Here is a 23,362-nt window from a genome sequence, read left to right on the forward strand (position 1 = left end):
TCCAGGAACGCCATACCGCCCATTTCTACCTCCTTCCCAAGGTCCACCAGCCTGATCACCCCGGCCGACCCATTGTCTCAGCATGCTCCTGCCCCACTGAACTCACCTCCACCTACCTTGATTTGGAGATGCCGGTGTTGGACTGGAGTGTACAAAGTTAAAAAAAATCACACAACACCAGGTTATAGTCCAACAGGTTTAATTGGAAGCACACTAGCTTTCGGAGTGACCTTGACACTGTCCTATCCCCACTAGTCCAGGAACTCCCCACATAGGTTTGAGATGGCCGCCTTCTTTAGAGATTGCAATTCCCTTCCCACATGGTTAAAGGTGCCCTTCAACGCATCTCGTCCACATCCCGCCCCCCCCGCCCTCAAACCCCACCCCTCCAACCGTGACAAGGACAGATCGCCCCTAGTGCTCACCTTCCACCCTACCAACCTTCGCACAAACCAAATCATCCAACGACATTTCCACCACCTCCAAAAGGACCCTACCACCAGGGATATATTTTCTTCCCCACCGCTTTCTGCCTTCTGCAAAGACCGTTCCCTCCGTGACTGCCTGGTCAGGTCCACGCCCCCCCCTACAACCCACCCTCCCATCCTGGCACCTTCCCCTGCCACTGCAGGAACTGTAAAACCTGTGCCCACACCTCCTCCCTCACCTCCATCCAAGGTCCCAAAGGAGCCTTCCACATCCATCAAAGTTTTACCTGCACATCCACTAATATCATTTATTGTATCCGTTGCTCCCGATGCGGTCTCCTCTACATTGGGGAGACTGGGCGCCTCCTAGCAGAGCGCTTTAGGGAACATCTCCGAGACACCCGCACCAATCAATCACACCGCCCCGTGGATCAACATTTCAACTCCCCCTCCCACTCTGCCGAGGACATGGAGGTCCTGGGCCTCCTTCACCGCCGCTTCCTCACCACCCAACGCCTGGAGGAAGAACGCCTCATCTTCCACCTTGGAACACTTCAACCCCAGGGCATCAATGTGGATTTCACCAGTTTCCTCATTTCCCCTTCCCCTACCTCACCCCAGTTCTAAACTTCCAGCTCAGCACTGTCCCCATGACCTGTCCTACCTGCCTATCTTCCTTCTCACCTGTCGACTACACCCTCCTCTCTGACCTATCACCTCTGTCCCCACCCCATTCACCCATTGTACTCTTTGCTACCTTTCCCCACCCTCCTCTCTGACCTATCACTTCCATCCCCACCCTCATTCACCTATTGTATTCTATGCTACTTTCTCCCCACCCCCACCCCCCCCTCTCATTTATCTCTCCACTCTGCAGGCACCCTGCCTATATTCCTGTTGAAGGGCTTTTGCCCAAAACGTCGATTTTCCTGCTCCTTGGATGCTGCCTGACCTGCTATGCAATTCCAGCACCGGTCTAATCTAGACTCTGCCTGCTCACACCCTCACCCTCAGCCACCCTGTAATGTCCAACTCTGGTACTGCTCTGGCCTGTTCTTACCCTGGGCTGCCTGCCCCCACCCTCACCCCCAGCTGCCCTCTAGTGTCCCACTCTGGTACTGCTCCGGCCTGTTCTTACCCCAGGCTGCCTGCTCCCACCTATCTACACCCCTCCCCCACTCCAACCTCTCACCCTCACAACGCGCAGCCCTCCACTCCCTCTGCTCCAATCCCTAACCTCACCTTCAAACCAGCAGATAAATGGGCGCAGTGGTAGTTTGGCGCACTGACCTCTACACAGCTGAAGCCAGACGCCAACTCGAGGACACCTCCTCCTACCAACCCCTCGACCATGACCCCACCACTCATCACCAAACCATCATCTCCCTGACCATAGAGAACCTCATCACCTCAGGAGATCTCCCACCCACAGCTTCAACCTCAATAGTCCAGGAACGCCGTCCTGCCCGATTCTACCTCCTTCCCAAGGTCTACCAGCCTGATCACCCCGGCCGACCCATTGTCTCAGCATGCTCCTGCCCCACTGAACTCACCTCCACCTACCTTGACTTGGAGATGCCGGTGTTGGACTGGGGTGTACAAAGTTAAAAAAATCACACAACACCAGGTTATAGTCCAGCAGGTTTAATTGGAAGCACACTAGCTTTCAGAGCGACCTTGACACTGTCCTATCCCCACTAGTCCAGGAACTCCCCACATAGGTTTGTGATGGCCTCCTTCTTTAGAGACTGCAATTCCTTCCCACATGGTTAAAGATGCCCTCCAACGCATCTCATCCGCATCCCGCCCCCTGCCCTCAAACTCCACCCATCCAACCGTGACAAGGACAGATCGCCCCTGGTGCTCACCTTCCACCCTACCAACCTTCGCATAAACCAGATCATCCAACGACATTTCCGCCACCTCCAAAAGGACCCCACCACCAGGGATATATTTCCCACCCCACCCCTTTCCGCCTTCCGCAAAGACCGTTCCCTCCGTGACTACCTGGTCAGGTCCACGCCCCCCTACAACCCACCCTCCCATCCTGGCACCTTCTCCTGCCATCGCAGGAACTGTAAAACCTGCGCCCACACTTCCCCCCTCACCTCTATCCAAGGCCCCAAAGGAGCCTTCCACATCCATTAAAGTTTTACCTGCACATCCACCAATATCATTTATTGTATCCATTGCTCCCGATGTGGTCTCCTCTACATTGGGGAGACTGGATGCCTCCTAGCAGAGCGCTTTAGGACACCCGCACCAATCAATCACACCGCCCTGTGGCCCAACATTTAAACCCCTCGCTCCCACTCAGCCGAGGATATGGAGGTCCTGGGCCTCCTCCCAGTCTTTCACCACCCAACGCCTGGAGGAAGAACGCCTCATCTTCCACCTCGGAACACTTCAACCCCAGGGCATCAATGTGGATTTCACCAGTTTCCTCATTTCCCCTTCCCCCACCTCACCCCAGTTCTAAACTTCCAGCTCAGCACTGACCCTATGACTTGTCCTACCTGCCTATCTTCCTTTTCACCTGTCCACTCCACCCTCCTTTCTGACCGATCACCTCTGTCCCCACCCCATTCACCCATTGTACTCTTTGCTACCTTTCCCCACCCTCCTCTCTGACCTATCACCTCCATCCCCACCCCCATTCTATGCTACTTACCCCCCACCCCCTCTCATTTATCTCTCCACTCTGCAGGCACCCTGCCTCTATTCCTGTTGAAGGGCTTTTGCCCAAAACGTCGATTTTCCTGCTCCTCAGATGCTGCCTGATCTGCTGTGCATTTCCAGCACCGGCCTAATCTAGACTCTGCCTGCTCACACCCTCACCCTCAGCCACCCTGTAATGTCCAACTCTGGTACTGCTCTGGCCTGTTCTTACCCCGGGGCTGCCTGCTCACACTCTCACCCCCAGCCGCCCTCTAGTGTCCCGCTCTGGTACTGCTCTGGCCTGTTCTTACCCCGGGCTGTCCGCTCCCACCTTCACCCCCAGTCGCCCTCTGGTGTCCTGCTCGGGTACTGCTCCGGCCCATTCTTACCCCACTGCTGTGAGCCCCCAGCTGCTGCTGTCTCTGCTGCTGACCTCCACAACCGAGCTCCCTCTAGAAGGTAAGTAGAGAAAAATGAGGTGAAAAAAACTCAGAAAAAAGTGGGAGAAATAAACACAAATAGAAGTGGTCGGAGAAAGTTCAATTGTAGATTCACAGAGTTTTATAGCACAGAAGGAGGCCATTCGATCCATCAGGTCTGTACTGGCTACCCAAATTGTCCCATCCTCCAGCCCTACCTCTGTTGCCCTCTAACTTCATCCGTTTCAAGTATATATCCAGCTCTCTTTTGAACCCTCCTATGGAATCTGCCTCCACCACTCTCCCAGGCAGCATATTCCAAATCCCAATAACTGTCTCTCAGGTAGAGGTTTCTCTTCATCTCTCTCCTAGTTCTCTTGCTGACAATCATGAAATTGTCACCCCTAGTTACTGGCATACCAACTACTCAGAACAGAATATCCTTCTTGACCCTGTTCATAACTTTTGTGAGAAACGAAGCTCACTCACTTCAATAATTTCAGTCCGAGACACAATCTGAAGCAATCAGTATGTTTATTATACGCTTGCAAGCGTGGTGCCTAAAACAGACCCAGCGTTTAGCAAGTACATATCTTATATAGGATTCACTACTCCCAACCCGGTGCCCATTACTATTGTTGATCTCTTGCCTTATCCAGACTTGTGCATAACAAAGTACAAGTTTTACTTGGCCATTTCACCACATCCTGCTGTGGTCCATTGTTAGGTATATCCTCCTTCACTGCTATCTATTCCCCCATCCCCCACCTGTGACATTTCCTCCCATTCCCCAACCATATTGATCCTTATGACCTTTTAATTGGGGTTTGTTTTTGTGTTTTTGCAGAAGTGGGAAACAGATGCTTATAGCTCCTACTTGTACAGGCATATCTGGCTTAACCTACATCCTCACAGCACCTTATCTATTTGTCTGTAACATCTACCATTGTTTGCAGGCATGTTTCATTCTTGTATACACATTTTAGCTAATACAAAAACAATTATATATTTCCTTCACATGGTTTTCATTCTTGTTGACTCAGCTCTTGGTTGAAACAATTATACACCGGTGTGAGTGCATTTACCTTGCATAAGTAATTATAAGTGCAGAAGTAACACTACTTTACCTATATCCCTCACTTTGAACACCTCAATAAGACTGCATTTTAATCTTCTCTGTTCCAAGGAAAATAAGTCCAATTTCACTAATATTTCCTTATCACTGTAATCCTTCAATCCTGGTAGATTGGTAAATCTCTTTTGCCCCCCTCTCCAGACCTTTAACATCCTGCCTTAAATATGATGCCCAGAATCGATAACATTATTCAAAATGTGGTCTAACCAATGATTGGAGAAATGCAAAAACACTTCCTTGCTTTTATACTTTGCCCCTCTATCTATAAACCAAAGGATCGTATAAACCTTCTTAATAACCGTTTCAATTTGCCTGTCCACCTTTAGAGAATTATTCAAGTGAATCCCTTGGTTCCCTCTGCTCCTGTACTCTCCTCAATGTTGTGAATGTTTGCACTTTCAGTGGTAGATTTTCATCTCCAGCTCAAAGTGTAAGAGTTACTTTTCTGTGCTGTGGCTTTAATTGCAACATTGAACGCAGTCTGACTGAACGTACAGGAAATTATGAGGCCATTCTGCCTGATTCCAGTTCCCAACTGAAACCTTTCGTCCCATTCCTTCTTGTCCCCCAGTTTTATCCACTGGACATCGTGTGTTTTCCCAAGTTTTGTTCTTTGCTGTTGACTGATTAACCAGTGACAAATTTGATGGCTATGTAATGGGAAAAGTTTGTTCCGGGGAGGGGACAATAAAAAGCCACTCCCTGTACTGACAGAAAAATAAACATTATGCTTCTGTTACTGGCAAACTGCTGGGAATTCAGCAATAACAGAATGGGGGTTTAGATCAGAGTGGTGCTGGAAAAGCACAGCAGGTCAGGCAGCATCCGAGGAGCAGGAAAATCGACGGGCTGATTCTTGATGAAGGGCTTTTGCCCGAAACGTTGATTTTCCTGCTCCTCGGTTGCTGCCTGACCAGCTGTGCTTTTCCAGCACCACTCTGATCTAAACTCTAGTTTCCAGCATCTGCAGTCCTCACTTCTGCCTAATAACAGAATGGGGCCTGCCCTCGAATGGTCTATTTGCCCAACGTGACACATGTATGAAACAGTTTTAGTAACCTCCACAAATGCCCCATTACACTAGTTACCAATGTATAGTACACAGAAAATCCATTCCATTTGCCTGCTTTTCAATAAGTTTCTTCTGATAATGGTTATTCTTAGCATGAGATGAGACAAAAGAAAAAAATAATCAATTGATTGATCTGCCCCCAATTTCCTTCGAAATGGGATCTTTTACTCCAACTGTGAAGATAGGCAGGGATTTGATTCAACATCATGTCTCTTGGTACCTCTGACAGTGCAGTGCTCTCTCAGTGCTGCACTGAGATTGTCAGTAAAGTGCATCATTTTACTTGCAGTCCAACAGAGCGCATAGCATCTGAGAGAGGTGTAGACAGAGACCGTCATGTTTTGCTAACTTCTATACAAAATATGTGACACATATCAATGGCATAGGAAGCCTTTTAACTTTCTTTGGACCTGGTATCTCAATGAGACAGATCAGAGAACGTCATTGGGAAACTACATTACAGTATCTGTCTTGCTAATCTTGTTTTCATGTGCAAATAGTTTCAGTCAATGAACTGAAACATTTCTGTTTGAACAGATGGTTAGATCATACAATGTTGCCAGTAAACTCAAAAACCAGGTTACTCATTGGGACATACTGTGCAGGTCATTCTGCATAATGAATGAACGCATGAAGATTCTCTGTGCTTCCAACAAAAACTAAAAATCTATTCTAAAATGAAATCTTAGACACATTAATAGAATTGCCACAGAACAGTCTGGTACTGCTATATAATTCAAATTACACCATTTTCATGGACAATACTATTGACACTCAGTAGCAGTAACAGAGCCCTTGTCATTTACTAGAAAACCTGCCTAGTATAGTGAAAGCCAGACTCTAACCTGAATCAATAAGGTTACACACAAACCTTTAACCTCGAAAGAAGCAACACGCTTATAAAAATGGCTACAGGAGGAATAACATCCGACGATTCTGACAAAGGACTTTACAGATTGGTATCATCAAATCGACAGGTGATCAAAGACTTTGCTGTTAAAATGATTAAACTGAAGGAGTTTCTGGGAGATATTCTGGGAGTTTGTGGGCGGCACGGTGGCACAGTGGTTAGCACTGCTGCCTCACAGCGCCTGTAGACCCGGGTTCAATTCCCGACTCAGGCGACTGACTGTGTGGAGTTTGCACGTTCTCCCCGTGTCTGCGTGGGTTTCCTCCGGGTGCTCCGGTTTCCTCCCACAGTCACAAAGATGTGCGGGTCAGGTGAATTGGCCATGCTAAATTGCCCATAGCGTTAGGTAAGGGGTAAATGGTATGGGTGGGTTGCGCTTCGGCGGGTCGGTGTGGACTTGTTGGGCCGAAGGGCCTGTTTCCACACTGTAAGTCTAATCTAATCTAATATTCAGGAGGCGCAGCAGAAATTCCTCCCAAGGAGGAAGGGACATGCTAAGGGGAGGATGAGGCAACCTTGGCAGACAAGAGAGGACGGGAACAGCATAAAATCACGAAGGGAAAGCATACAATGTGGTGAAGGTTAGTGGGAAGCCTTTAAAAAAACAACTGAAAACGTTGGGAGAAGGTGGAGAGAGGTTTAAATATGATTGTAAGCTAGCTAGCCATATAAAAGAAGATTGTAAGTTTTTTTGGAACTCTAAAAGGTAAGAGTGTGAGAAGAATGGACATTGGAGTGCCACAAAATGAGACTGGAAAAGTAATAATAGTGTACAAAAAAATGGCAGAGGAACTGAATCGGTACTTTGCATCAGTTTTCACATTGGAAGACACCAGCAGCATACCAGAACTTCAAGAAAGTCAGAGGCAGAGTTGAGTGTAGTGGCCATCACTCAGGGGAAGCTGCAGGGCCAACGGAAAAGTCTGAAGGTGGATAAATTGCCTGGGCCAGATGGACTACAGCCCAGGGTCTGAAGGCAATAGCTGAGGAATTTGTGGAAGCAATAATGGTGATCTTTCAGGCTTCACTGGAGTCAGGGAGGATCCCTGGGCTGAAAAATGGCTAATATAATTGTCCTGTTTCAGAAAGGAGGGAGGCAGAGGGCTAGAAATAAAGGAGCGAGTGGGGACTGCATCACCCTCTGACTGAAAAACTTCTCCTCGTCTCAGGTCTGAAAGGTTGTGCCATTGAGCCATCGTCTTTCCTATTAGTGGAAACATCTTCTCCACATCCACTCTATCCAGGCCTCTCAGTAAGTTTCAGTCAGACCCCCCCACCCCTCATTGAGTACAGACAGAGATTGGTTCTTGGTTGGTAAAGGCAGATTGGGTTAGAGGGAGAAGGCAGGAAAATGGGATTGAGAAACATAACCGCCATGATCAAATGGTGGAGCAGATTTGATGGGCTGAATGGCCTAATTCTGCTCCCATATCTTACGGTCTTCTGGTTTAAAAGAGAAAAGAGTGAATCAAACAGAGCTTCACTTCTGGGTCATAAGAGGGATAAAGAAATTCTAATTTAAATTCATCCCTTCCATCCCTTAGTGTGTGACTGAAAGGTTAATTGAGGTCAAAGGGCTTTTCACAACTGTATGCCAAGATAACTGTGGCCTGGTTTCTGTACACTATGATGCAATCCAACTGAGGGTCATCCAGTGAAGGCATGAGACCGCAGAGACCAAAGACCAGCAGAGAGTTTTCTTGCCAGTTTCAATCAGCTCCCGGGGGCACTGTTCTGAGGCTGTAAATTATGCTCGGAATGTGAATGTTTTACTATAGGTGTGCGGCACCAGTCGGGCAAGGCATTAGGTTGATAGAAAGTCAGTAACTGTGCATGGAAAAGGCATAGAGTGAAAGTAACAGAGAGGTTTTGATTTACAGAGAATTCCGTTCCCTATGGCTCTCCTCAACCTGTTTGCATCAAGCCTCACCACGACATTACTGATTTATTCTCTACTTGGGATTCTGCTCATTTCCTTTCTCAACAAGTTCAGGAAAAGACCTCCGATTAACTACCCCCCTGGACCCATCCCTCTCCCAATAATAGGGAACCTGCACCAACTGGACTTGAAAAGACTTTACAAATCGCTGGTCGAGGTAAGAAAACGAACCATTGAGTAAGTAATGGTTAGTGGTTAACAGTGAGTGTTGAGGAGTTCATTGAGATAATTGATTTATTGAAAATACATACGTTTAAAATTTGTCGGCGTGTTTCAGACTTCAGCCAAAGAAATCTCTTGGCACGTTCCTGAGCAGAGTGGAAACTTAGAGATTGCACTGGAGGGTTTAGTTGTGTTTAGTCACCACGATGACAATGCTAACCAGGTCTGGAGCTTGCTTGGTTGCCTTACAGAATATTGCCACAGCTTCTTCTGAAGTTGATTGCAGGTTTTGTCTCCCCTGGTAAGTATTTTTCCCTCCCCTTGGGGCACCTATGAGGCGTCATTCGATCAAAGAATCCCTACAGTGTGGAAGCAGGCCAATCAGCCCATCAAGTCCACACCGACCATCCAAAGAGCATCCCACTCAGACCACACACACACCTACCCCATCCCTGTAACCTGGCATTTCGCAGAGCTAACTCCCCCTCCCCAACCTACTACCCCCCCTCCCCCACGCCCCCACCAACCTGCATATCCCTGGACACCATGGGCAATTTAGCATGGCTAATCCACCTAAACTGCTCATCTTTGGATTTGGGCTTTACTTGTACCTTGTACTTTTAAGGACCTTTACTTGGACTTATGCCAGGAGTTTGTTACTGTGTTTATGTACTCAGAGTGCTTCACATTTATTAAATATAGAAATGTGAAGATGCCTTGACTATGTAACCTTTCCAATGTCACTAATTTGTTCCTTCAATTGAATTCCTTGTCAGCTCCTGGTGCTCCACAGAAGCTGGATGCTCTTCAGCCCCTCAGCTGAGGGTCTGTCCCTCAGTGAAGGTCAGGCAGTGACCACGAATGGGTTGTTCAATGGTATCAGGGTCTCAGCTCTGAGCTCAGTGCTGCCCCTACCTCATAGCGTAACACCCACTTGTTTTCCAGGTGGTGTCCCATGTAGAATAGTTGGATATTAGATGGCAGGCAGATACCACTCTAGCCTAGAGATCAAGGAGGTGGGCTGGTGTCCAAACCGAGACTAAAGCTGACCCGCATTACTCAGTGTCCAATTTTGCTTCTTTTTGAGAAAAGTAAGCAGCTGAGCATTTTTCTAATTGAGATGAAGAGGAGGCCACTCAGCCCTTCGAGCCTGCTCCCTCATTGAATAGGATCATGGCTGATCATTCCGGTATATCTCTGATGACCTTTCAGCTCTTCAATAATCAAGAATCTATCTACTTCTGCCTTCAAAATATTTAAAGAGCCTGCATCCACTGCCTTTACGGAAGGAGATTCCAAAAGCTCACAAACACTGAGAGAAAGAAATATATCCTCACCTCTGCTTGAACAGGTGATTCCTTATTATTAAATAACTGTCAGAGAATGGTAAAAAGGGAACTTGGCTCAGGACGTCACCATCAATCACCAAATCAACTGAATCCCAATGACTAGTTATTCTGCAGAAATGGTTGTCAGGTTCAAACTGGATATGATATGGTTAAAATTAGAGGAGAAACCTAAGTGAGTGAGGGATATCCTCCCACAGCTTGATAACTCACTCTCACAGCACTCTGTTCCTCAGGTATATCCTCTCCCTTTCTTGTTTCACAGCTGACAACCAAACCTTCAGCTGCCCAGACCACAAGTTCTGAATTTCCTCCCTAGAACTTTGCCTCCCTGTGCTCTTTAAGAGCCTCCTTAAAAGCCACTTCTTTTAAACGTTTTATCACACCAGATTAAAGGCTTGACAGCTATGATTTCATTGCACAGTTGCACAGAGCCTGGATGTATTATTTAACGTTAAAAGTGCTCTCCAAAGACTGTGCTGACACAGTAGAGATTGTTTTTAATTCACTCATGGGATGTGAGTGTTGCTATTGTCCCTATTTGCCCTTGAGGAGGTGGTGGTGAGTTGCCCTCTTGAACTGCTGCAGGCCACCCACTGTGCGTTGACCCCATTGCCCTTGGAGAGGGACTTTGACCAAGGGACACTGAAGGAATGGTGAGTGGCTTGGAGGGGAACTTGAAGGTGGTGGTGTTCCCATTATCTGCTCCCCTTGTTCTTCTAGATGGAAATAGTCATGGGTTTGGAAGGTGTTGCCTGAGGATCTTTGGTGAATTTTTGCAGTGCATCTTGTAGATAGTACACATCACAAGAACATCAGTGATGGAGGCTGTGGAGCTTGTAGATGTAGTGCCAAGCAAGTGGGCTGCTTTGTCCTGAATCGTGTCAAGCTTCTTGAGTGTTGTTGGAGCTGCACTCATCCAGGCAAATGAGGAGTACTGACTTGTGCCTTGTATATAGTGGGCAGGCTTTGGGGAGTCAGGAGGTGGGTTACTCGCTGTAGATCTCTGGCCTCTGACCTGCTCTTGTATCCACAGTGTTTATGTCCAGTTGAGTTTCAGGTCAATGGTAACCCCAAGGATGTTGATAGTGGGTTATTCATTAAAATACCACTGAATGTCAAGGGGCAGTTGTTATATTGTTCCTTATTAGTGATGATCATAATCTGGTGCTTGTTGGCGCAATTGTTACTTAGCCACTTGTCAGACCAAGTTATATTTCATCGTGAATGTCTGCCCTTGCTGAGCAGAGAGTCCCAATAGGAATTCCTACAGAAATTGATCTGGTGTGATAGCGGAGATAAAAGGAACTGAAGTGTTATAAAATAACATCCTGGATTGTGGCTGACTGTGTTGTGACTATATAAAAGGAGAAGGAGTCGATGAAGCACGGGATGATTTGGAAATTCAGCTATCAAATACAAAAATCATGAGGGGCATAGGTAAGGTGAATAGCTAAGGTCTTTTTCCCCAGAGTAGGGGAATCCAAAACTAGATGGCACAGGTTTAAGGTGAGATGGGAAAGATTTAAAAGGAACCTGAGGGGCAACTTCTTCACACAGAAGGTGGTGTGTGAATGGAATGGAGGTGGGTACAATTACAACATTTAAAAGGAATTTGGACAGGTACATGGATAGGAAAGGTTTAAAGGGCTATGGGTCAAATGTAGGCAAATGGAGCTAGTCCAGTTCAGGAAGACTGGTCAGCATTGAGATATTGGGCTGAAGGGCCTGTTTCCATGCTGTATATCTCTATGACTCTAATTTTTGAAAATGAACTGAAAGCAATGAAGGCAGAAAAAAATGATACTCCAGAAACTGAATCAAAAACAACATCTGAGTCCTAAAGGTTGCAAAACAAAACCTTAATGAGCAAATAGGGATCACCAGCTGAGGAGGAAGGGACTGTGGCCAATCAGATTTACTCTTATCTGAAACTGTTACTGAAAGTTTACAAGAGACTGATGCAATTCCAACGGCACGTCATTTCGGTATTAGGAAATCACAGGTTAAAATAGTACAACATTTTTGTTGGCCAGGATTACACAAAGATGTGGTCAAATCTTACCAAACGCACCATACATCAGAAAATCCTAACCCTAACCCTAAAATTAAACTTGCGCCTTTAATCCTAATGCCAATTTTTAAAGAAATATTTACCAGGATGTTAGTAGATTTGTGCTAAAACCAAAAATTGGAACCAATATCTTTTCCTGATAATGGCTGCTTCCACAATCCTTTGTTTGTTGGACAGGCTGTAATGTAATGGCAGAGTCCCGAATGTACTGGAGTCAATTCCCACCACAGGAGATGCTTGAATTCACTTAAAAACAGACTCTGGAATTAAAAGCTGGAGTAATGGTGACTTTGTAACCTCTTTTCCCCCAGACCACATCCAGAATTCTGCTGACAAATCAAATTCATGTCACAGTGCACATCTCCAACAGGAGACAATCTTATTGCCATCTCTTGACATTCAGTGGCGTTACTATCGCTGGATTCCCCCACTCTCAATTTCCTGGGGGTTACTATTGACCAGATGGACTAGCCATATAAATACTGCAGTTGGATGAGCAAGATACAGGCTTGGAATCTTGTGGGGTGTAGCTCAATTCCTGATTCTCCAAACATTGTTCACCATCTACAGGGCACAAGTCAGGAGTGTGATGGAAAACTCCCCATTTGCCTGGATGACTGAACCTTCCAGAAGCTTGACACTATCCAGGATAGAGATGGATATCAGATGGATATGGCATCATATCCACAAACCTTCATTCCTTCCACAACCAATGCAGCTGTGTACCAGATCCAGGAAAAAATCACCAAGTTTCCTTACACAGCATTTTCCAAATACACGATAACTAGCATCTAAAAAGCCAAGAGCAACAGAGCAATATGTGTATAATTCTGACTAATCCTGAGTTTGATGCTGGTATATAGCCTGGTCTTGAATCAATAGCCTGAACTGAAATATCAGCTTTTTCTTACAATGATGAAAATGCCTTAGATGCATCTCATCACATAACCATTGAGCAGAGATGGAGAACCAGGCACATCTTGTTAAATCTTGAAATCCCATGTTTCTCTCAGGATAAACATACAAAATGAGGTATGGAAAGACGGCAGAAGTACAATAATAAATAATAATTCAAAATAATAATCCAGGTTCCCTTAAATATGATTCCCAACCAGATGGCTCAATGATCCACAGCAGTGGCTTTACGCCATCATACTGCAGTGGGAAACCTTCCTCCTTATATATTAATACACAGAGCACAAAAACAGATCTTTCCACCCAACTTGTGAATGTCCAAAGTTACGCACTGGATTTATTCTTCTTTTTACTGCTGAAGACCGGTGACTTTACAAGTAAGGTCTGTGCATTTTTTTACCCTCAGCATTATTGCCTCAATTAAATAATTCCAGCAGCAATTTTAAAAAAAAATTTACGATCCCACATTTTCTGCTCAGTGTTTAAAATGTGTGGTCTCACTTATCCAGTCTCACATATACTATCACACACACAAAAAGCAGATATAAATGAAGGTCAAACATTAATCAATGATTTGTGATGTTCTCATTTGAAGTGGACGTACAGTTCCTTAGATTAATTGAGGCTTTGGTTGAAGTGAAGAACTTATAAAACAGAGGGTTCTCAGCAAGCTAGGAGGCTTCTCACGGTCAAATTCCTATGAAGTCGGTTTTCAAATGAGCGCCAAGTTGAAACGATTTGGGGAATCCTTTGCTCATTTTCAAGGTATTGTTAATTTTTATGACGTGGAGGAGCTGGCTGGTGCTGGACTGGGCTGGACAATGTTAAAAATCACACAACGCCAGGTTATAGTCCAACAGGTTTATTTGGAAGCACTAGCTTTCGGAGCCCCACTCCTTCATCAGGTGGTTGCCTGATCAACCATCTGATGAATGAGAGGTGCTCCAAAAGCTAGGGCTTCCAAATAAACCTGTTGGACTATAACCTGGTGTTGGCTAATTATTACCATATCCTTCTAGAAGGCTTACAACTGGTTTAATGGCTCTGCATTGAAATTTTCTCAGAATAGATTTTTTGATGCTATTTTAAAACCAGAAAATGAAACGGTTTCCTTGTCATGTGACTTTTCAACAAGACAAAATCCCATTCCAAATTATGTGGATGATTTGGTCAATTATACATCCTGTGTTGTGTAGTTCACATTTTGAGAGTTTTAAGACAGTTGGTGTCCTTTATTTCAGAATGTCCCATCCAACTGATTGCAGCCTTTTGAATGAGATTCAGGAAAGGGCATTGAGTGAGTAAGTAAATATCCCTGAGGTTCCTTCTTGATACAAGAGACTAGTTTTAATCCACATGAGTAGTCAGGCAATCCTTGGGTCGCATTTTGTTTGCAGGCTTTTGTGGTTAGTTTAAAAAATACATACATTAATTCAGAGAAGGTCGCATTGGGACATGACAATATCTTGTGCATGACACAGGCCCTGTCTCACTCTTCCTCATTTAATTCCATCAATTAGTGCAACAGGCCACCTGCTAAGAGACAGATTTAATAGCTTGTTTCTTTCCTTGCAGCTGTCAGAAAAATATGGCTCAGTGTACTCTGTCAGCCTGGGTCCGGAGAAGGTGGTGGTGCTGGCTGGGTATGAAACAGTGAAGAATGCCCTCATTAATCACGCTGATGAATTCCTGGGAAGACCTGATGTACCGATCATGAATGTGCTTAAAGAAGGATCTGGTAATCTCCTGTTAATTAAAATGTGTGACCCTGCTATAGGAACTGGCAGTACATCGGGGTGCAAGGAACAATCCCTGACACTGGCCTCTCATCTTTCCAGTCTTCCTTAATACATTAGAAATAATATACTCAATCAAATTAATCCACAGGTAACTGGAGGTGTAAGAACAGAAAGCTATTTATTCCATCTACAACACTAACACAGCATGATAGTGGGATTACTTGAAGCAGAAAATGTTCCAGCTAGTCAAATACTCCCCTGTCTCCTCAGTCATCTTAATTTGAATTAAGAGAAAGAAAATGCAGTAACCCCACACTATTCGGTTCTGAGTTTGCGATAAAGAATTCCGAAAAAGATTGTGATCTGGCATTAGGCAGCAACGGGTTCATTAAAATGGAGTCAAGTGTAGTCTGCGAAACTGAAGACAAAAACACCAGGAGAGAAATTCCGAGCCTAATTACCCAGCGTCAATGAATGGATAATTGGAAACTGGTGCCGCATGATATTTATTTCAATGGGACAATTATATGTGGCTTGTCAGGGCTACTGTGGTGCAGTGGTAGTGGCCCTACCTCTGACCCGGGAAACCTGGACTCAAGTCCCACCTGCTGCAGAGGTGTGCCATAACACCTATGAACGTGTTGCTTAAAAACATTTTTTTTTGTGTGGATTGGAGAACTTAAATCGAAAGCTGAGCATGAATAATCCCTCAGAGCAATTTTTGTAAAAGTCCTAGATCGAAAGACTTGTCCTTTTATGGTAAAAGATCATATGGCTCAGTAGTTCACACTGCTACCTCACAGCACCAAGGACACAGGTTCAATTCCACTCTGGAGCAACTGTCTATGTGGAGTTCGCACATTCTCCCTGTGTCTGTGTGGGTTTCCTCTGGGTGCTCCGGTTTCCTCCCACAGTCCGAAGATGTGCAGATGAGGTGGATTGGCCATGCTAAATTGCCACAGAGCATCCAGGGGTGTGCTGGCTAGGTGGATTAGCCTGGGAAATGCAGGGTTGTGGGGATGGAGTGAATCTGAGTGGGATGGTCTGTGGAGGGTCAGTGTGCACTCAATGGGCTGAATGGCCTGCTTCCTCACTGCAGGAATTCTATGATGATGGTTCTATGACCACGCACACTCATGAATGCAGGTACAATTACATTTAGAAGACATTTGGATAGACACATGATAAGAAAGATTTGGAAGGAAAAGGGTTAAGTGCAGACAGATGCAACTAGTTTAGTTTGGGATTATGTTCGGCATGGACTGGTTAGAACGAAGGGTCTGTTTCCGTTCTGTATGAATATATAGCAACTAAGCTATGCACAGCAAAATCCTACAAACACGGGAGTATGCTATTTGTTTTACTGCTATCGGTTGAGATTTGGCTGTTGGCCAGGGCACTGGGTGAAATCTGTAGTTCACTTTATTTAATGCTGCCATACATTTAACATTCAATTGGAGTGAATGTCAATGTGGAGCTGTGAAAGAAGACACTGTAAATGATGCGGGACTGTCCTAAGGACTCTCTAACTCAATGTGGGAAGCCTGCGATTGGGCCAAATGTGGGAACTGAGATGTTCAACAGAATTCAGAAGCCAATCCTCTTTAATCATTCACAATAAAACAAGTTAAAAAAGCAAATCAGGAAGATCCAAATTTTGGGAATGATCGCAGAGGCAGGGAGTGTCTGCATGGCACCCATTCTCCACTGCTGAAAATGTGTTGCTGGAAAAGCGCAGCAGGTCAGGCAGCATCCAAGGAACAGGATATTCGACGTTTCGGGCATAAGCCCTTCATCATTCTCCACTGCAGAGTGTTAGAACAGATCTCCAGCTGGTGTGTGTCTTTGAGTAACTGCAACATTAGAAGCGTAGACCCTAATATGCCATCTATCGTAGCATGCTCAAACAGAATTTGACAGCCCAGAAACAGGGCATTCAGCCCAACAGATAGTGCTGAGCCATACATACACACAAATTCCATTTTAAAGATGTTAGGGGATTTATAGCTTCTGTTAGTGTCTATATGCAGGTGGTGCACTGTGATATATCACACACATTTGTACAGAAATAGCCTATAAATCTTCCACTGAAATTCTGCGAACGAAATAGCTTTCATTCTCTTTTATGACGAGGGTAGCTGACACAGCTAAGCTTAAAAAGGAGATAACTGCGAGGGAAAAGATTATAATGCAATCAGATATGGAGAACTGCAATGGAGAAGGGGGGTGGGGAATATTGGGCAGAGACATTTTGCTCAATAAGTTCTGCCTGAAAGGGAGGAGGGGTGAAGATTCATTTGTGATGTTCAAAAGGGAATGAAAAGTGAAAAGTATGGCAGGCTGTAGGAATGAATCGAGGTGATGAGACAAGTTGGACAGCTTTCTCCCAGTAACGATGGATGGAAGGCCCTCTATTTATTCTGTACAATTCTATAGAATCTTACACAGTGTTTCTGCCACGCTGGTAAACTCAACTAGCATTTGACAGCTTCACCTGTCTGAGAAAAGACTTTTAGATTTGACCAGCTCTTTCGATTGACCTGTAGGTGTTGTTTGGTCCAATGGGGATCCATGGAAACAAATGAGAAGGTTCATGCTCTCAACCCTGCGAGATTTCGGAATGGGCAAGAAATCTATTGAGGACAAGATCGTTGAGGAAGCTGGATTCCTGGTGAAAAAGATTGACTCGTACAAAGGTGAGTACGTGTTAGCTCAGTATTACCATCCAAAGAGACAGTGCTCACACATACCAACCTCCCACACAGATATGTTAAAGGTCACGCCTTACTCTCCCACTTAGACCCAAACTGGGAAATGTATTTTATTAAAATGTAAAATGATAGATTAAAATAATTCAAAAGGATATTTTTCTCCCCTTCCTGCATCAAGAGACATTGAACTACTTGCAGGTGCCTGAAGGAGAGCCTATCTGAATGGATTAATTATTTAACTTAATGGATAGAAGTGAGTCCCATTAAATGATCAGGTTCCCTGCCACTTCTGTCCTGTACTTGTTGACTGGATCTCAATGACTCAGTCACCCATGGTGGAGGCAGAAGTAGCAGGCCAAGAACAGCCGAGTAGAAAATTAACCACCAGAAGCCATCCACTTTTATACAGAGCTTTCAACACATTCAGCGATCCCGGGTACATTACCAACTCACATTGGCGACTGAGCCACATGAGGAGATGGTAGACTCAAAATGTTTGCCCAGGAGATAAATGGTAAGGAAGGTCTGAGAGATAGAAAGAGAGACAGAGAGGTCAAGATGTTTAGAGAGGGATTTTCAGTTTGGCAGCTGACTGCAAGAGTGGAACAAGGAAAATCAGGAATACAGATGGGCGAGGATAAGGGTCCAAGCTGAGCTGAATCAGAGGAGATAACAGCATCGGAACCTATAGTTCAGCGACAATATATATTTTAAAAATTTCTATCAATCATGAGATTAACTGGATTTTGAAACAGCAAGTATCACAGCTGTGAAGATGATTTCTTATATAAGATATAAAGTACCTGAAAAGGTTAACTGCCTCACAAGATGAGCTCCACCCATTAGGATATGTTGGGCTGATCCTGAGACGACCTAACCAGTTTTCCTGTTGTTGGTCTATTTGAGAAGTCTATGCCGTTAACAGTAGCGTCTACTTCTTCCAAAGTACAGTCTGAGGTCTTACAAAGTGCTCTCGTCTGACTCAGTTGTTTTGTAACGAGATATTAACTACGATGTAATACATTCTTCTGTTTATCAAGATTGATCCCTCTTCTGGAGAACACTTTAGTGGATATCTTTCCCCACTTGGTATCGGTAATTTAGACTAGGACCACAAGAATGGGTGGTGGTACCAAAAATGATTCTGATGGAGATAACACGATAACTCCACATCAACAGAACTGGAATTCGAAAACATATCTTTTTTCATTAATGTTCTGAATTGGAAATGGTATTAGAAATATTTCCAGCTTTCTAGCCAGGAAATGACCAGGTATACATATGGATCTGACACTAACCACTGTCCCTTGGCATTCAATGATGTTACGAATATTAAATCCCCCACTAGCAACATCCTGGGAGTTATCATTGATTAGAAACTCAACTGGACTCATCACATAAATACAGTGGCTACAAGAGCAGAGCAGAGGCTAGGAATACTGCGGCAAGTAACACACCTCCTGACTCCCGAAAGCCTGCCCACTTTCTATCCACTGTCAAAACCAGGAGTGTGATAGAATACTCCCCACTTGCCTGGATGGGTGCAACTCCAAAAACACTTAAGAAGCTTGATACCATCCAGGACAAAGCAGCCACTTGATTGATCTGCATCCACAAGCATCCATTTGAATTTAAATTCAAATTCAAGTCCACACTCTCCACTACCGACGCTCAGTAGCAGTAGTGTGTGCCATCTATGACTTGCACTGCTGAAATTCACCAATGATCCTCAGACAGCACCTTCCAAACTCACGACCACTTCTATTCAGAAGAACAAGGGCAGCAGATAATGGGAACACTATCATCTTCAAGACCCCCCTCCCCGAGCCGCTCACCATCCTGACTTGGAAGTATATCAGCATTCCTTCACTGTCACTGGTTCAAAACCCTGGAATTCCCTCTGATGTGGGGCAATCCACAGAACATGGACTGCAGTGGTTGGAGAAGGTAGTTCCCCTCCCCCCCAGCCCCCCACCTTCTCAAGGGCAACTAGGGACGGGCAATAAATGCTGGGTCCAGCAAGTGATACCCCATCTTCCAAAGTGAATTTTTAAAAATGTACCAATTAATGCATCTAATAGCATGGGTGTATATATCGATGATAGAATGGGTGAGTAGGTACTAAATGGAAAATGATTATATTTTAAAAATGAATGAGGCAGCTTTGGAAACATTCACTCCCACCCGGCTTCATGTAAACCTCTGCAATTGACTGATATCATGTCCCCATTCTGCAACGTCATGTTTTCAGGTCAGCCATTTGACACGGATGTTATCACGAACTTTGCGACAGCCAACGTCATCTGCTCCATAGTATTTGGAGACCGGTTTGATTATGATGACAAGACGTTTCTCAGCATAGGAAACATGGTCCACGAAAGCTTTCGACTACTTGGCAGCCCCATGGTCCAGGTAACGTCAGCATCTGACAACTCAGCGAACGTCATCATTTAGAGATTGCAATAACCATTGGATATTGATCAGAAAGGGTAAAGTGTCTCAAATGTTTGAGCAACAGCTTGAAGCTTGTTGCTACAATGCAGTAACAACACAAACCATGTGCATAACTAATGATATGCTGTCATTAAGCCAAAAAGATATCTGTCTGTCACAAAAATGAAAGTTGAGGTAGCTGAATTTTAGTTCCTGTGTGATGCCAGGTATGTTGGCCATTCCTCCAATAGACTGGAGGATTGTACCAGACAGTATATATCTTTGGCTGTTTGCAATAAGCAAGATACTGCCTGTATGAGTTCTGAAGCAGGGTCACAGGACCTGAAACACTGACTTTGCTTTCTCTCTGCAAATGCTGCCAGACCTGCTGAGTTTCTCCAGTGATTTCTGTTTTTGTTACTGACTGTATCCAACCACCCTACACTTGCAGAACCCGTAACACTTGCTGAATAATTCTGAGTGTACAAAGAATTACAGTGATAAGCAATTTGCGTCCATGTGTATTGGAAGCTGCATTTATTAACAGACAGGACCCTGTTCAATACAGACAGACAGAACATGCCTTTGCACTGCCTCTGTTGCAACTCAACAAAACAGGTGACAACCATTCACTGGTTCATTTCCCAGGGCCACGCCTTGAAGCATCAGAGTTACATGGTTTAACATTTCAGTAAAGCTTGGCTATTACTGTCAGTAATCAGTAACTGGTGAATTTTCCTGGCAATACCTACCAATCCATTTGGCACAAATCAGGCAGTTTCAATGTTGCCTTTCCCTTTAAGCTGCTATTCTTGCAAACCATCCTGATGATGGAAGGCAAAATGCTTCAACATGCTGTGCCTTTTTCCAGCAGAACTACTTCCTGATCATTCTACAAAGCAGACCTTTTCAATGAATTGAAAGATGGCTAGCCTCACACAGAATTGTAGAATCATACAGAAGAGGCCCTTCAGCTCATTGAATTTGTACTGACAATTGATAAGTACTACTACTGGAGTATGTGAGCCCCTAGAACCCGAGCACAGCCAGACGCTCCAGATACACACAGTAACACCTTCATCCATCACAGTTGGAGCCAGTTTTGTTGCCTGATTGCAAAGAGAAGGATTGCATTGTAAAGAAAAAGACACTTTTCACTTTAAGTGCTGCTGTCATCTTTGGCTGCCGGCTTCACTCAGTTGTTGAAGTCAAATTGCCTCGGTCAGAAAGCTCTGGCTTTGAGCCGTCCTGTGAGCATTATGTGAAACTAATGCTGAGCAGCCTTGACTGATTCTGTACTGCTAGAGATGATTGAGTTAACCTTACATTGCATGAAAATAGACTGTGGTTAAGTTTGAATGAACCTCTCTAATGTATGCCACAGTATGAATCCCCTTTCTGCTCAGGCCATTGGAGGAGAAAGGCAGGTGGGGGAATAATGGGTACTCAGTCTGTCTGCTTACACCATCAATCTCTCCAACACAGATCGGCCACAGCTAATCGAGTGCCAGAGTCCATTAATTCCTGTTTTGTATTTTCCTACAAATTACTGCTGCTAAAAGGGAAAGGTTTAATAGTTTACCCTGGAGCTCAGTCTCTGAAATTATTCACAAGAAATGATCAATCTTCAAAAAGGAACATGGACCATACATAAAAGGCAAAGAAAACTATATGACACTATCCCAGCGCTATTGGGAATCACCTCAGTACAAACATCAGAAAGAAAGACTTATCCCTTTCAGCCCAGCAATAGACTTCAGATATTCAAACCTCAGTGAAATATCAGCCCTATCTCTGTGCTAAAGCTTCTTGATCAGCTGGCATGGCTGTAATTGATCAATTTTGGTAAGTTCCAGTGCATTCACATGATGCTGCTTTCTTCAGTTAATGTCTCTCCCTTAGACTTTTAAAAGTACTGCTCACTTACTGATTACCATGAGCTCCTTAAACTCAAGTCTTCATTAGGCTTGTCTTTCTATCTTACACCAGAATCCTGCTTCTGGATATTTTTCTCACTAACTTCTGAGCAACTCAGGATTTCTGACCCCTTCTCTCTCTCTGTCACACACACACACACACACACACACACACACACACACACACACACACACACACACACACACACACACACACACACACACACACACACACACACACACAATGCAGGTCAGCAAACACCTCAGCAATTATCTCCCTAATTGGTTTGCTGTTCATTTAGCTGAAACCACATGATGTTTTTTTTTTGACCTCAGTGTTCAAAATCATTTCCTGACCTTTCAAAACAAAAATAAAATGTTCACAGGACTGAAAACAAAAATCCATATGTCCTCCATTTGAGACCAAAGGATTTCAGGAATAATAAAAACACTATCTTATGAATCTTCATTGCAATGGATGCTACCTTATTTAAAGTACGTAGGTTAAAATTTCATTAAAAGGATAAATGTGTTTCAATATCATAATGTTCCCTCAGATGAAATTGTTGCTAAATGTGTTTCAACACCTCTTATTCTCTCCTGTGTCAACATCTTCCTTGGAAGCTATGATTTCATGCATATACCAGTATATTTTGCCAGTAAGTACTAGTTTACTGCAATGTTTGGCAGGTGTTCAATGCTTATCCATTTCTGAGATTTCTACCTGGAAGCCACAAAGAGATCTGCAAGCAATTTGAGATGCTGAAGACATGTTTAACAGAGATCATCAAAGTTAAACAACAGGAGATGAACGAGAATGATATCAGGAGCTTCATTGATACGTACATTGTCAAACAGCGAGAGGTATGATCAGTCTACAAATTATGAAGATAAAATTTCAACGGCAGTCAGCTCCTGTCTCAGTGGGCAGGACTCCTACCTTGGAGTTAGTAGCTCAGGTTACACTACAAGGACTTGAGCAGACAGTCCAACTGTCTGACTACTAGACTGACAGTCCAGGTCGGTACTGGGGGAATGCTGCACTGCCTACCTGATGCTGTGTAGGTGGGATGATAAACCAACCTAACACCCCTTAGGTGGATTTGCATTTTAAAAAACCCCATTGTAATATTTTGAAGAAGAGTGAGGACATTCTGTCCAATATTTAACTCTCGACAATAACATTAAACTCAAACATACAATATATTACCTCACTGCCATGCTTCTGATTGTGAGGCCCTGCTGTTCACAAATCGATTGTGTGTTTCCAACAGAGAGATCTGGGACTCTTCATCAAGAATCACAAAAACCAGCACCCAAGTTCAGTGAGTAAAAGGGAAGGTGAATAGAATGTTGACCCTTACTTTTTAAAGGGAATGGAATGTAGAAGGAGGAAGGTTTTGTTAAAATGATACAACGCACTAGTCAGACCACAGCTGGAACACTGTGACCAGTTTTGGGTGCCTTGTCTAAGGACTGGCCTTAAAGGCAGTCCACAGGATGTT

General features: G+C 44.4%; 1 protein-coding gene across 1 annotated transcript in view; it reads left to right on the forward strand.

The window, feature by feature from the left end:
• The window catches only part of LOC132832941 (cytochrome P450 2K1-like), a 55,663-nt gene that overhangs the window by 23,106 nt on the left and 9,195 nt on the right, over nt 1-23,362 (forward strand). Inside the window, exons 3-7 of the mRNA XM_060851184.1 lie at nt 8,503-8,718; nt 14,634-14,796; nt 17,344-17,493; nt 19,760-19,920; nt 22,548-22,721. Coding sequence (XP_060707167.1) covers nt 8,503-8,718; nt 14,634-14,796; nt 17,344-17,493; nt 19,760-19,920; nt 22,548-22,721 — 864 coding nt within the window. The remainder of the gene's footprint in view (nt 1-8,502; nt 8,719-14,633; nt 14,797-17,343; nt 17,494-19,759; nt 19,921-22,547; nt 22,722-23,362) is intronic.

This window comes from Hemiscyllium ocellatum, chromosome 35 (genome assembly GCF_020745735.1).
Source record: "Hemiscyllium ocellatum isolate sHemOce1 chromosome 35, sHemOce1.pat.X.cur, whole genome shotgun sequence".
Classification (NCBI taxonomy): domain Eukaryota; kingdom Metazoa; phylum Chordata; class Chondrichthyes; order Orectolobiformes; family Hemiscylliidae; genus Hemiscyllium; species Hemiscyllium ocellatum.